Source organism: Podarcis muralis, chromosome 2, assembly GCF_964188315.1.
Source record: "Podarcis muralis chromosome 2, rPodMur119.hap1.1, whole genome shotgun sequence".
Classification (NCBI taxonomy): Eukaryota; Metazoa; Chordata; class Lepidosauria; order Squamata; family Lacertidae; genus Podarcis; species Podarcis muralis.
Genome location: NC_135656.1, coordinates 22,648,823 through 22,663,649, shown reverse-complemented (window position 1 = coordinate 22,663,649; position 14,827 = coordinate 22,648,823). Strand labels below are relative to the sequence as shown.

The 14,827-nt window shown below is 40.6% G+C and overlaps 1 protein-coding gene across 1 annotated transcript in view; it reads left to right on the top strand.

Annotated features, from left to right (window-relative positions):
• The window catches only part of SMURF2 (SMAD specific E3 ubiquitin protein ligase 2), a 71,101-nt gene that overhangs the window by 41,287 nt on the left and 14,987 nt on the right, over positions 1-14,827 (top strand). Inside the window, exons 4-9 of the mRNA XM_077920121.1 lie at positions 3,328-3,422; positions 4,520-4,603; positions 6,087-6,289; positions 9,079-9,163; positions 10,980-11,138; positions 14,164-14,371. Of these exons, the coding sequence (XP_077776247.1) occupies positions 3,328-3,422; positions 4,520-4,603; positions 6,087-6,289; positions 9,079-9,163; positions 10,980-11,138; positions 14,164-14,371 (834 nt within the window). The remainder of the gene's footprint in view (positions 1-3,327; positions 3,423-4,519; positions 4,604-6,086; positions 6,290-9,078; positions 9,164-10,979; positions 11,139-14,163; positions 14,372-14,827) is intronic.

Sequence of the window (14,827 nt, the reverse complement as noted above, 5' to 3'; positions counted from 1 at the left end):
GGGACACGTGAGGCAGGACAGCCTTTTGTTTAAGTATTGAGATTATTGATCCACTATCTGACTATTGATTCAAAACTCTAAAATGTATTTTATATAATTGACTTTTTATTTCTATTCTTTGTGTGTCGTATTGTTGTTTTGTTGCTATGGCCGTTGGCTGACGCAAATAAAGATTCATTCATTCATTCCCATGACACCTGGTCGAATGCATTTTCCGCATCTATTGATATTAAAGCAGCTTGCCTGCCTTTTGGAGAGCTGTACCAGTACAAAGGTTTACAGTGTCCAAAAGAGGATCCTGGGGGAAAAATTGGAACATGCTGGGAATCACAAGATTGGACTCCGGTCTGTTTTGGGGCTTCTTGTTGGCATCTAATTGGCCTCTGTGAAAAGAAGATGCTGAGCTGTGGATCTGATCAAGCCGGCTCTAATATTGTTCTTAGAAATGGAGCATACTAAACCAGGTTGTATCCAGTATTCACAGAAGATTATTTGATCCAGTGAAGTATTCCATGAACAAAAGCAGAAGTGCGGTATTTCTTCAGATTCTCCTGCAACCCCCTGTTTACGTCCCAAACTATTCTCAAGGGTTATCCAAGTCTCTGTAGCAGATTGTGGGGGGCGGGGAGTGGGAGCGCAGAAGGAAACAGGAATAATAGCCTCTCCCTGTTCTATTCATGAAATGTCTGCTGGCTTAAATTACCTTCTGTGAATGGAAAGATGGCATTGGATGCAATCTTCTAAATCTGTGTATCATCTTCCTTGCATTTATGTTTGTGAACACTATCTTGATTTTCTTCACGGATAATAGAATGAACTCCATTGCGAGCCTTTCCTAACGTGTTACTATTACTACCTTTATTTGATTGGGAAAATGTCTAGCACCCATACATTTTGCAATGATAATGTATCAGGCAGGGATTAAGGTTCTTTTCAGAGATTTAAAGTTCAACCTACTTTGAATGCTTTTGAAGCTTCATTAATTTTCAGTGGGAGAGAGATAAGCAGAGTACTATTTCCCCATTGAAATCAGTAGGCCTTAACATTGCTTAACTTGAGCTGGATCAAATCCATTATATTTCAGCCCTTGAAAACCTACCTGCTGCCTATGTGAGTGTTTTGTTTGAATAGGAACAGACAAAAGTTACGTTTGCAAATGTTGCTCTGGTGCTTTCAAGTGATGGTGCCCTGAAAGAGGAAGCTATTTGACAACATCCTTGTGAAAAATCACACATTATATATTATACATTATGTTTTTAGACCATTGCTGCATCTGTGATAAAAAAGAACAACAGTGGATTTTACCTAAAAGGTCCTTGGATGGAGTGAATTTCCATTCATAGGAGGAGACTTCACAAAATGGAGCCTTTGGATCCAACCCAGAATATCTTACAGTTTGATTTACTGTATTTTTTGCTCTATAAGACTCACTTTTTCCCTCCTAAAAAGTAAGGGGAAATGTGTGTGCATCTTATGGAGTGAATGCAGGCTGCGCAGCTATCCCAGAAGCCAGAACAGCAAGAGGGATTGCTGCTTTCACTGCGCAGCGATCCCTCTTGCTGTTCTGGCTTCTGAGATTCAGAATTTTTTTTTCTTGTTTTCCTCCTCCAAAAACTAGGTGCGTCTTATGGTCTGGTGCGTCTTATACAGCGAAAAATGCAGTAATTTTAAGAGCTCACTTATGTACTTAAGTAGTTGAGGTGAAATGATTTGACTTAAATGATGCAACAAAGCAAAGTACTAGATTATGTTAATTGATGTCTTGGTTATCTCACAACATTTGCATACTCAGGTCTGCCTGGGGAATGTTGCCACTTGGGCAAGTGGATCTGCAAGGTTTTTGTTTGCAAATGGTGCCTCCCATTCAGAAAGTTGGCGTGTCTTTTGGTTGCAAGGGGGCCCAGCTTCTCTTATTATCTTTTGCTGGACAGGTGCTCATTTTGGTCTAGACACAAGCATTCACTTCCAATCTAAACAGGATTAGGAAAAGCACATTAATCTTAATGCCACAGAAACCACAAATAATGTCGTGTGTTCAGTTTCATTCTTGACTAACCTGTTTATAAAATAAACCTAGCTACTTAGGCTTTCACAGGCAGCCTTTATTTTACTGTTTACAGCACTTCAGGCACAAAATTGCCAGGCTGATGTTCTATTGCGAAAAATCTTCAGGCATAAGAAATACTACCAAATGGACAAAGCTTGCCATTTTTTAAAGGGATGTTCGTATGTATTTTTTCTGGAACTGTGAGCTGCGTATTTGGACCCTTCTTACTTCTACAGTGTTCTCTGTCTAGCACTTCTTATAGGCGTATTTAATGTCTAAAAGTAATACACTGCTTTGTTTCCATAATGCTGATCAAGAATCTAAATACGGTTCCATCTTGTAAAATACAAGTGCCAGTCCATATTAAAGGGCAAAGTAATTCTAAATTCAGTGAGGATTCCATATTTTAAGGATTCTTGAAGCCATGTTTACTATTGGTGCTGTGGTCTTTACAGAAACATACTCTTCTCCCTATAGGGTTCTTGTCAGTGGAGGGTAGACCCCAAATATTAAGGAGTGATGAGTTAGTTGAGATCCTACTTCATTTTTAAGTACAAGCCAATCAGCCAAACCTCTCTGTGGAGGGAATTCCACAAACGGCACCACCACTGAAGGCTTTTTCTCTGGTTGCCACCCACCTTACCTTAGATGGCAGAGGTACCTCCAGAGATGACTTCAGCATATGGGAATATTAGTAGGTGTTCCTCATGTACCTGGGTCCTAAGCTTTATAGGGCTTTAAAAGCCAGTACTCTGAACTATGTTTGGAAACAGACCGGAAGCCAAGTGAATTTATTTCAATACTATTGACCAATCATGGTCAGCAGGCGCAGCTGTTGTAGTCTACTGAGGCAGCCTCATGCACAACCACACCTAGATGTCACCAAGTGAAGCTGCAGCTGGTATACCAGCCTCAGTGGATGAAATGCACTCTTTTACCAGAGAGGATACCTGGATCCTGGGTTCATGTATCATGGGAACCCAAGGTTATTGCAGCTTTTTGGTCCCGCTTGTTCAAAGACAGCAGCAAAGTTGGAGTGATTAAGTAAGAGTGCCCCAGTACGCTGCTTATTCCCAATAAACCAGAATAAACTATCAATCCTGCCTCAGTGCGGCATTTGAATGGGGCCAGTCTCATCATGTCTCTGTTGAAATGGTGTGTAAAAAATAATCAACTGAAAAGAAGGCTTTTACTGTATCAACAAGTTGTGTCATTTCTTTCCAAATACAGTCGTGATTTGAATTGTATTGTCGTACCTCTAATTTTGGCCTTTGTTTGTTTGTTTGCTAGTAAGTCTTCAATCCAGAGACCGGATAGGTACTGGAGGGCAAGTTGTGGACTGCAGTAGATTATTTGACAATGATCTACCTGATGGGTAAGGTAACATTTTTACATTTCATAAATGCCGTTTACATATTTGTCTGATATTTGCAGTGATGAAAAATGGAGGGAAGAATACTAGTGTGTTCTAAAAAAATATTTACATGTAGACTTATTTTGGAGTTAGAGATGCCAACCAGCAATTTAACTTCATGAAAATACTGGACTACAAACTCCCATTATCCCTGAACATTTGCCATGGCTGGTGAGAGTTGAAGTTCAAAACATCTGGACAGCATTGGTTGGAGAAGACAACTTCACCAACAGAAGAAACTGTGTGTGTGTGTGTGTGTGTGTGTGTGTGTGTGGTGAATCCTGTTAAAACTGAAACTAAATCCTGATAAGATAGACACAGTAAGTCCCCACATCCAGTAACTTGTATGTTTGCTTACCTGCAACACTGCTGTCCCTGAAAGAGCAGGTATGTGATTTGGGGGTGCTGCTAGATTTATCACTTTCAGTTGATGGGCGAATGACCTTGATAGCAAGGAGTACCTATTACTAACTATGGTTGCTTTGCCAACCGCCGGCTTTCTGGATAGAGTCAGTTCAGCAACTATGATATATGCACTGCTAACCTCATGATCTTCTAGGTGGCATTGTAAGGCCCCAAACAACTTGGGTCAAGGTTAGCTAAAGTACTGTCCTTCTCTGTACAGCCCTCTATACAGTCAGATATATGGAGAAGGCCTTTCTGATGGCGCATTCTGCAATATGCAAAGCGCCACCTACTGGCAACATAAAAGAGGGCCTTATCCCTGGTGGCTCCTACCCTTAGGAATCCTGTGATTTGGGAGGTACCAGTAGTTGGGCACTTCTGAAGTTTAGTAGTAGCCGTGTTGTAGAAGTTGATTAGTAGCCCTGATGCTACTGCCCTATATTATGGCTTGTCTCTGTAACATTAACATTATTTTTAACTGCATATTTCTTTTTATCTTTGTAAAAATACATTTAAATAAAAATGAGTAATATAAAAATAGTGTGGATAGTTAGCCAAACGTAATGTTCATGTTATGGTGTCTGTTGGCTAAAGACTTATTTAAAACAAACTTCTTCTAAATATGGTGATTTTCTTTCAATGTATAATTCTAGTTGGGAAGAAAGGAGGACGGCCTCTGGAAGAATTCAGTATTTAAATCATATTACACGAACAACACAGTGGGAGCGACCAACACGGTAAGAATTATTAGAGAACACTATACAGTAAATTTTTCAGTGACTCAAGCGGAGCACTTGGGCTTCTTGTGGATTTAATTGGTAGGAGCCCATCATTTCTTGAAATTGTTGCTAGTTATTACCTCAGTTCCACATCTACCAAATAGAGGTTCCTCCCAAATATTGCTCCTATAATGTAAATCCTTCCTATATCCCTCCTACAGAGTGGGATGTGGATATAACGGACTTGCGAGGCATTACTAGAGTTCATAAATGGGACACAGGTGGCGTTGTGGTTGGCAGTTAGAATCTGTGCGGCCAGATGAGCTCCCGTTGCTCTTCCCAGCTTCTGGCAACCTAGCAGTTTGAAAGCACACCAGTGCAAGTAGATAAATAGGTACTGCTGTGGTGGGGAAGTAAACAGCGTTTGTGTGTGCTCTGGTTTCCGTCACGGTGCTCTGTTGCTCCAGTAGCAGCTTAGTCATGCTGGCCACATAACCTGGAAAGTGTCTCTGGACAAACGCCGTCTCCCTCAGTCTGAAAGTGAGATGAGCGCTTCAACCCCATACTCGCCTTTGACTGGACTTAACCATCCAGGGGTTCTTTACCTTTATCTACCTTTTCCTGACTACAAGGCCATTCCCACAAACCCCTCACCCCTGCCCCACAGATAGGGTTCTGGCCCACTGGCCCCCAAAGGTTCCCTGCCCCTCACAAATGAAAACTGTAAAATAAGAAGGCAATGTTGGCATTACTGTTTTGTATTAGATAAATGACACTTGGTTATGAGCCAGGTTACTATAGTTTTCCTTGTGGAAAGTAATTTAGTAATATGGGAGAAGGGAATTGGGAATTGGGACTGGTCCATATTTGAGTTGCTGCCATCAGGCCATTATTTCATTCAGTGAGGATTAGTCTGTACATTAGTTGTCACACATCAGTTTTCTGTTGGCTTCTTACTTGGTTTTAAGTATTCCGTATTATGTTGTTAGATTGTGCATCTGTTGAATATATTGTCAGGTCCTTTATCGCTGCACGCTCTCCCACTTGCTCTGTTTGTAATAGGATACAAGCAGGGCATATGTTTCTCTGCAAAGTAGCTCTGGGCATCTTGTGGCCACAAGCGGCACTTGATTTTTATTACCATGCTTCTGAATAGCATTGGAATCCAAACTTGTGTGTTGCCTCGGCATGTGTATTATATCAGTGATGCATAACTTTTTAATTGAAGCTACCCACAGTTTAGGAGTCACCAGTGCGGTGACCGCAGGCATACATGTACTCACAGAGGACTTTGCTCAGAATTCCCTGCCCTTGCTGATAAAATGAGTCTTGAAAGAAGGGTGATTTTTTAGCCAGAGAGTACGGTTGAGGGTGTGTGGTTGCCCAGAACAATTTCTCCCGTTTGCAAATTGCCCCATGCGTCCAAAAAGGTTGGCAATCTATGGTTTAGAAACAGTTCTCTAAAACAGAGAGGTCTCAAAAACATTATTACTGTTAACAGGCCAGCATCGGAATATTCAAGTCCAGGTCGACCACTGAGCTGCTTTGTGGATGAGAACACACCGCTTACGGGAATAAATGGCGCGACGTGTGGACAGGCATCAGATCCCAGGCTAGCAGAGAGAAGAGTGAGGTCTCAGAGGCACAGGAATTACATGAGCAGGACCCATCTACATACGCCTCCAGATTTACCGGAAGGATATGGTACGCATTTCTAAAACTGCACAACTGTCTGTCTGTCTGTTTTTCAAAGGCTATGTACTTCAAACGACTATTATTCTGAAGATCTAATGAGAGGGATTTCCCCCTTCACGCTTTCATGATACTGGTCCCAGTCCAGCTCTGGTGACTTAATTACTGTATGGATGTAGTATAGTGCTGGAGCTTTACTGTGTGAGAGAAAAATCATGTTTATTCCTATTCTGATCGTTGCTTCTTTTACTTGAACCACGGAGTGGTGAAATTCACTAGTCCAGATCTCAGGCTTCTAATTTAATCAGTCTCACTGCAAGACGAGGGAAGAACAGAAAACTTTTTGAATGGAATAGGTCAGTGTTTTTCAACCACTGTTCCGCGGCACACTAGTGTGCCGCGAGATGTTGCCTGGTGTGCCGTGGGAAAAATTGAAAAATTCAAAAGATTTAAAAATAAAGTATTTTATAATTTTTCATATTTCTGTTTACTTACTATTTCATAATAAAGTAATTATAAAATACTTTCTTTGTGTTTATTTGATTCCTATTCAAGAGAATTACTTTATATATAGTCAATTTTTTTAACATTTTCTAATTTTTTTAACATTTTCTAATGGTGGTGTGCCGTGTGATTTTTTTCATGAAACAAGTGTGCCTTTGCCCAAAAAAGGATGAAAAACACTGGAATAGGTGATATTACAGAGAGAGAGAGAGAGAGAACAACATTTTGTGTATGTTTCTTTCTCAAAGGCTTAAAGATGTTATTTTTTAAAAAAACAAAACAACAAATTTATGTTTATTGTCCAGAAAAGCACACTCCAGTTATATCTCGTGCCAATGTACATGTGTAGGAAAATCTGTGTTATAACTGAAATGCATTCCCAAATTAAGCACGTCTGAGGGACTGGTAATAAAGATTAAAATGTTTTATCTGAATTCAGCTTCTGGTAGCTTTGCTCACAGAACATAAAACATTCTCTGGCCGCAGTGGTTTCTGAATCGTAATTATGTAACAATAGCAACAGTTTTAAAGCTTTCCTGCGCCTAAATTATGCTTGGTGTAAAACTTGGTATTTTGGGTGAAAAGACTTGAGAACTTGGTCTGATCACAAATTCCTAGGCTCAGAAGCACCCAGTTTTTAAATTCTTAGTTTATGACTACCCAGGTGAGCCACTATTTTGCACCTGGCTCTGGTTGGTATACCTCTCCGATCCCTTGTATAGACATTGTAGAGGAAATAAAATGGGCAGGTGTTAATGAAACATCCAGGAAGACATGTTAATGAACAGAGTCTTTGCTGCAGATGGTGATAGAGGCATATGGCACAGAGTATCAATAGATGATATGAGGGAACTGGGAATGGCCTTAGAGAACAGCATTAAATGCTAACCACTTCCATGTTACGTCCTACCATTAATGCCATTGCATGAAAGGCAGTGCAGAAATACAAGAAACAAAGCTTTTCTCACTCTTTGAGAGAAAGTTTTGGTGTTGCATTTTTCATTGTATCCTTGAAGGCTAATAAACACCTTTAAAAGACCTAGCTGTCTGAGGATTCTAAGAGACATATCCTATAGTACAAAGCAATGGGTTGGAACTGACCAAAGTGTGTTACTTTGGGCCTATTGAAACTAATGGAACAAGTTAGCAATGGCTAATTCAGTCTGGATCCAGTCCAGGGTATTTTATGGTATGGCCATAAGTATGCAAATTTCTAACTTTCTGCTTAATATGATCCTCTATCGTTACACCAGTTTAGGTAAAGTTTAGGTTTTCGGGTGGCGCTGTGGTCTAAACCACTAAGCCTCTTGGGCTTGCCGATCGGAAGGTTGGTGCTTTGAATACATGTGATGGGGTGAGCTCCCATTGCTCTGTCCCAACTCCTGCCAACCTAGCAGTTCAAAAGCATACCAGTGCAAGCAGATAAATAGGTACCGCTGTGGTGGGAAGGTAAACTGCATTTCCGTGTCCTGTTGTGCCAGAAGCAGTTTAGTCTTGCTGGCCACATGACCCGGAAATCTATCTGTGGAGAAACACCGGCTCCCTCGGCCTGAAAGTGAGATGAGCGACGCACCCCATAGTCATCTTTGACTGGACTTAACTGTCCAGGGGTCCTTTATCTTTAACTTTTAACTCCATATGTGTTAAAAATTCTCAGGAAAAAATAACTCGTGCATTATTATACTACCCTTGACTTCCAAAGAAATTCTTCAGAATTTTCAGTTCATAAAATATTTCAAAATCCTTTGAGACCCACTTTAAGTTGCAGTTCACTTCTGTTGCTATGGCTCAGTGTTTCCACGTAATCTTCCTCTCTGTGTATATGTCTCCTGCCCTATGATCTAATCATAAGGCAAATACATGAAAACGTAACCTCTAAAGTGAGAGTTTCAACCCCACCCCAAGCTGCTCCAGAGGATTAGGGGAAACCCCCAGAATAGAATAGAGGGGTACAGGGGAAAGAGGGGGAAATGTCCTGCTGGTTTGGCAGAAACGCGTTTTGCTAAGGGAACAATTTTGTTGGATCCAGCCCAGAATACAATAGCCAACTGGGAAAATATATTGTTTAAAAATTAAGCTACCTCTACTCTTGCTTTGCTCTGGCTGTTAAAGCTAGACCAAGCACGAAAGTCTTTTTAACTGTTCTTCACAAAGACATTCAGGTTTTGACAAATCTCGAGGGGAAGGGAATTTATAGAGTTATTTCAAGTCTGTGAACTTGTTAACCTTTTGCATGGGATTTTCATTAGTAAACGAAGCAATCTTTTGTTTCCACATTGGCACGTCTGAATGAACAGAGCAAAGGACAACTCAGCAAGGGCAGGTGTATTTCCTACATACTCAGACTGGTGTAAGCACATGGCATGATCCACGTGTACCGAGGTAAGCGGATAACCTGTCCTTTGATGCTGTAAGTTAAATAAAGTTGCTGTACAAATCAAATTAGTAATATATACATTGGCTATAATAGCCTGTTGGCAGGAGGTATGTTATCTATGAACCTGTGCAAGCCCAGATTTTGGAAGTGGTATCAGAAAATTCAGACTCCTAAGAAGCTCTGATATAATTTATAGCAAGAGAAACAGAAAGCTTATAGCCCCAGACTCTGAAGCAATGTAGTGTTTGCAGTGCTTAGTGAATTCACAGAGATCTGAGAGGGACAGAGTAAGACCTTTCACTGATCAGATTTTTGTGCCTTCCATCCTTTCCCTTTCTGTGTCAAGTAAGTAGTTTAAAACAGACCTGTGCGGAACTTTTGCATATTTTTATCAACTTGCCTCAGAATTCTAAGGGAGGTTTTTTGGGCACAGAATATTCAAATATTTTTTAACAGTGTGCACAGCGCTGGCTGGTCGCTGAAATGTTGATTACGCATTTTTTCTTTTAATATTAATTGACACAGGCATAAAATAATTTTGGTAAATCACCTGCTGCGTACATATTTAGAGCTAACTTGTTCAGTTCCTTGCAGCGCTAGCATGATGTAGTGATCCGAGTGTTTGACTTGGACCAATGAGATCCGAGTTCAAATCCCCACTCGACCATGTATCTCATTAAGAGACCTTGGTCCAGTCCCTGTCTCTCATCCCACCCTTCTTTACAGGGTGCTAGTGAGGGCAAAGTTTTGGGGGAGAGCCATGTAGGCTATCTTGAGCTCCTTGGAAGGAAGATGGGATATGAATGATATAAACATTGCTACAGGTTAGGATGTTTAATCTCTCTAGTAGATTGGGAGCTCCTGTCCAGTGAAAGCTGTGTTATACGGAGCTTTAGTGATGGAGTGCCTGAAATCACTAGCCCCAGATCCCCCTGCCTGATTTGAGGCAATTTCTTCCCTTTCCACAGCAGCTCTGTTCAGGCTCCCTACTCCCCAGGAGAGCATTTGTGGGGGGGGGGGGGGACAGGAGGAGGGAAAGAGAGACTGAGGGCTCAGCTGCTACACAGCTGCAAATAAAATGTTTTAAGTGTGTTTTAAGTGCAACATACAATGTGACACTAGATAGCGATGGTGAGCCTTAAGGAAAATTCAATGTATTTTTTAAAATGCTTTGCTTTAAAAAAAAAAAAAAAACAACACCCCATTTTCAGAATGATTTTTATGTGTTTGTAGATTCCACCTGATTGTGTGATTGCCTTCTTTCTAGTCATGCAATAACTGGACACAACCCTACTGGGATTATGATTTTTTACGACATCTAGTGGCTAGTTTTCTTAGTTGGCGAAAATTGTCTGTGGCACGCATGCATAAATCTTCATGGAAAACACCGGTATTGACAAATGTGTCTGTCCACCTTCCACTGTTTCTAAAAAAACAGAACTATTCCGATGTCCTTTAAAAACTGGCATTAAGAACATGCAGCTCCTGTAGGAAAAAGGATTTTGTTTTCATTTTAAGTCAGTATCCCATTAATTACCAATGTAGTTATTTTCTTTTTAAAGCAAAAAACATAGGTTGCTCGATAACAGTTTTGCCAAGACCAGTGTAGCGGGATGTTTTTCTGAGAGTACGTTTTTCTTTTCCTTTGGTGGGCTTGCTCCTTGAGAGTAGACATTCCAGCTGTATAGATCAAGTTTCCGAAACAATGCATACTCCCAGGCTTCATGGAATTGTAATGTTACTTTTACACTGGTTTGGCTCAGAGGCCAAATACTGAGGGGGGTTTTTCTCTCTCTCCCATTTTTATGTTTGTTTTTGCAGGGATCTTAGCAACATCAATTGTGAAGAGCTTGGTCCTTTGCCTCCTGGATGGGAGATCCGGAATACAGCAACAGGCAGAGTTTATTTTGTTGACCATAACAACAGAACAACGCAATTCACAGATCCACGGCTATCGGCTAACTTGCACCTGGTTCTAAAGTGAGTTCATGATGTCACCAGCACATGCAGATTAATGTTTTGGAGCACGACAGTGGTTCTCTGGGAATGTGCAATAGGTTGATTCTGCCACCTTGGATAATATAACTCCTTCGTGTTGACTTAAGATCTCTTGAGACTTTGTAGTCCTGGGGAGAAGCAATCTGAAATATATATTATTGAGGGAATATGTGGAAGAATAATTATACAAGGTATTACAGAAGCTTAGTGATTTGCATTGTCTGCCTTTAATATTTTAAACCAATACAAAATAAGCGCTTTGAAATATTCTTGGCAGCAAGATTTTTTGGTTTGACTTTGAAAGAACTGATTCAGTTGCCCTTGAGGAAGAGTTTTAATCTGAAACGCATAGGGCAATAAAATGGGCTTGTCGTCACCATCTGAGCTCTTCTTTCCATTCACTTCTGCATTTAATGCCTTCCTTGCTTTACTCTGTTAGCCATGTTTCCAAAAGCAGAAGAGACTATATAAATCAAAATTGCCATTGTCTAGACAGAACGATCCATTTGTTCAGACACTCCTGGAATTTTATTTCATTGTTCTTCGCTTTAACACCTTTTAAATGCTATTTTAGGAAACACCTGCACAGCATTAAGTAAATACTCCACAAAAGCTGGGTGGTTAGAATGTGACTGGGCATAAGAATCCGCAGGGCTAGACTAGTGATGAGACTCTGGAACCACTTTTTTATAGGAAGGGAGGCTGTGGAAGGTAAAAAAGTAAAAGTTAAATTGTCTTCAGTATATCTGAAAACGCTTAGTGTACCTTATGTGCAAATATGTACATAGTTTTGGAAGCTATTTCTTACAGAATCAAATCTGTTTGGAAATTTTGGGGGGTGGGGATTTTACTCAGACCCATTAAAATTAATGACCACGACTAACTTAGGCCCACTGATTTTAATGGGTCTACTCTGAGTAAACATTAGTTAATTAAAATCTCAGGGCTGTGGTCATCTCTTGGCTAGAATGTCAAGCGAATTCAAATATAACGTGTGATATTTGAGGAGTCTGTGTTACCTACTGAAGAAGAATGTAATTTAAAAAAATATATATTACTATTCTAAGACATCTATAAAATTGTGATCCTTATAGATTTCCAAGATAGCTGTGACAACCTTCAGGTTGTCTTTCAGTAGGATAAACCTCAAGCTGTAAAATCACAGATCTTTTTTGCACTTCTCAGCCTATTGCTACAACATTTAAGCTTTTTCATTCATACATCTGTCTTTCATTATGAAAGGATTTCAGAAATCCAACCAATAGTACAATAGTGTCATCAGCAAAGTCCTCAGTCTGATAAATTTTCTCCAGTGTGTGTTACTGTCTGCTACAGTAAGGCGAGATATGTGAAGATGATTTCTCCCTTCTTTTCACTAAAGAGGAGATAATTTTTGTGGTTTCGATATATCCAAAGCTTTAGATTAGTTAAAAAAAACAAATGTATGTCTCAGTGAAATTATACATGGCTTCAGTTGCCTGTCCAACCTCAAAGTATGTAAGTTTAGCATGTAGTGATAAATTTAGGGAACTCTAAATTTAAGAATTGTGGAGTGGAAGAACAGAAACTTCAGAGCTCAGTGTAAAAAAAAAAAGCCAATTTTTAAATTATTCAGCATAAAGTGGACTGGGTGTAAATAATTTGTTGCTGACATACTGAGTGCTTTCAGGGTCTGCTGTCCAGGCAGACGGATGGATAACTGAGCAAAAGGCATGACTCGTTATCATGGCAAGTGTAAGTCAATCCCACTGTACCCCAACCCAAGAGCCTAGCTGGAAACAGATCTTCATGGTGGATGTGGACCAATTAGCCAAGCCCCAAAAACCAACATTGTCTTACCAGTTGCAGTTTATTTTGGAGCAGAACAAATTGCAATTCCCGGTTTGGACATAATGTTAAGCAAGGAGTTGTGGTTCACTTCCTACACTCACAACTAGGACAGAGTGAAGCAGGAGCAACCTGGGCATTCCCAGTAAACCGTTAACAAGAGCTTCATTTGCATGTCAGAATGAATCACAGTTAAGTGCTATGCAGAGCTCAGGTGGTACTAAGGGCTGCTGGGAAAAAGGAACACACAATGGTTGTCTCCCCCCCCCCCCCCAAAGATTTTGTTGCGCTAATATGACTTTTTCAACTTTTCTTGTAGGCAACATAGCTACTTTTACTTTTCAGTAAGGATGCCAAGGCCCGCTGTTCATAGCAAAATTTTACATCTTTTCTGAGTTTACATGCAGCCCAGACCCGTGTGTTGAAGAATTTTGCAGAACTGCAGATTAAGCTGAACCATTTAACCTGGAGATTGCCTTCCTTGCAGCCACTTCAACGCTCCTTTCCCTGCGCAGAACATACTGCGCAGCAAAATTTGGCATGACAAATCTCCAGGAACATTTCCGTAGAAAATATTTTTTATAAAGCTTCCCCCCCACTTCCCCAGTTGCAACCTGAACTTCACTTCAATACATTTTTTTTTAGAACAGCTAATAAAAAATAGCCATTTATTTGTGTCTGTTGAGGGCATGTCAATCTGTTTCCCTTTTCACCTTACCAATCTGCCTACAATCCTATGGTCCCGACTAGCCCAGGTACAATCTTTGTCAAATGTTCTGTACAAGCATTTTTGTAAGCGAATTCTTCTTTAAAATGTAAGGTTGTATCAAATTTAAATTGGCTGTGCCTCGACCTAACCCTGAACATTCACATGAACATCGATAAAACATGCAAAACAAATATGAAAGAGCTTTTGAGCAGCGGGTTGTCAATATGGTGCTGCAATCTGCTTAGCAGAAATGTTCAAAACCCCTCAAAGCTGGTTGAAAACGATCAAGACAGGCAGATGGATATGTTCTTAGTCTCCTTTAGGAAACATTAGTGGAAAAGCAGGGCACTCGCATAGAAACCATTGTTACACTTGCCTCAGAATGTTGGTTGAAAGGCATATTAATTTGTTGGGGGGGGGGGAAATAATGGGAAGTCTTGAATTACTGACAGCAGCTGCCATTCTTTTCAGTCGTCAGAACCAACTCAAGGATCAACAGCAGCAGCAGCAGCAGGTAGTCTCGCTTTGCCAGCTTCCAGATGAGGCCGAGTGCCTGACTGTGCCCAGGTATAAGCGGGACCTTGTGCAGAAACTCAAGATTCTGAGACAGGAGCTATCCCAGCAGCAGCCCCAAGCTGGACACTGCCGTATAGAAGTCTCCAGGGAAGAAATTTTTGAGGTAACTTTCGGTAGAGTTATCTTAGGTGTTAAATAATGCGGGGGAACATCCTGCCGCCAGGATGGTTCTTGCTTTTTTTGGCAATGTAAATGGACAAAGATTATGTGGAAACGTCGTCTGAACTACAGCACATTTTTTGAGATTTCATGGTGAGCAATGTGATAAAGTGAGGAGGCTGAATCTTATTCGTTGTGTATATCCGACATGTATCGTCAGGCATCATTTTACTGAATCTAAGCTTCAGTCCTATACATGCTTTCTTGGACGCACAATCTATAATTTAAAGCAGGGGTCAGCAAACTTTTTCAGCAGGGGGCCGGTCCACTGTCCCTCAGACCTTGTGGGGGGCTGGACTATTTTGGGGGTGGGTATGAATGAATTCCTATGCCCCACAAATAACCCAGAGATGCATTTTAAATAAAAGCACACATTCTACTCATGTAAAAACATGCTGAT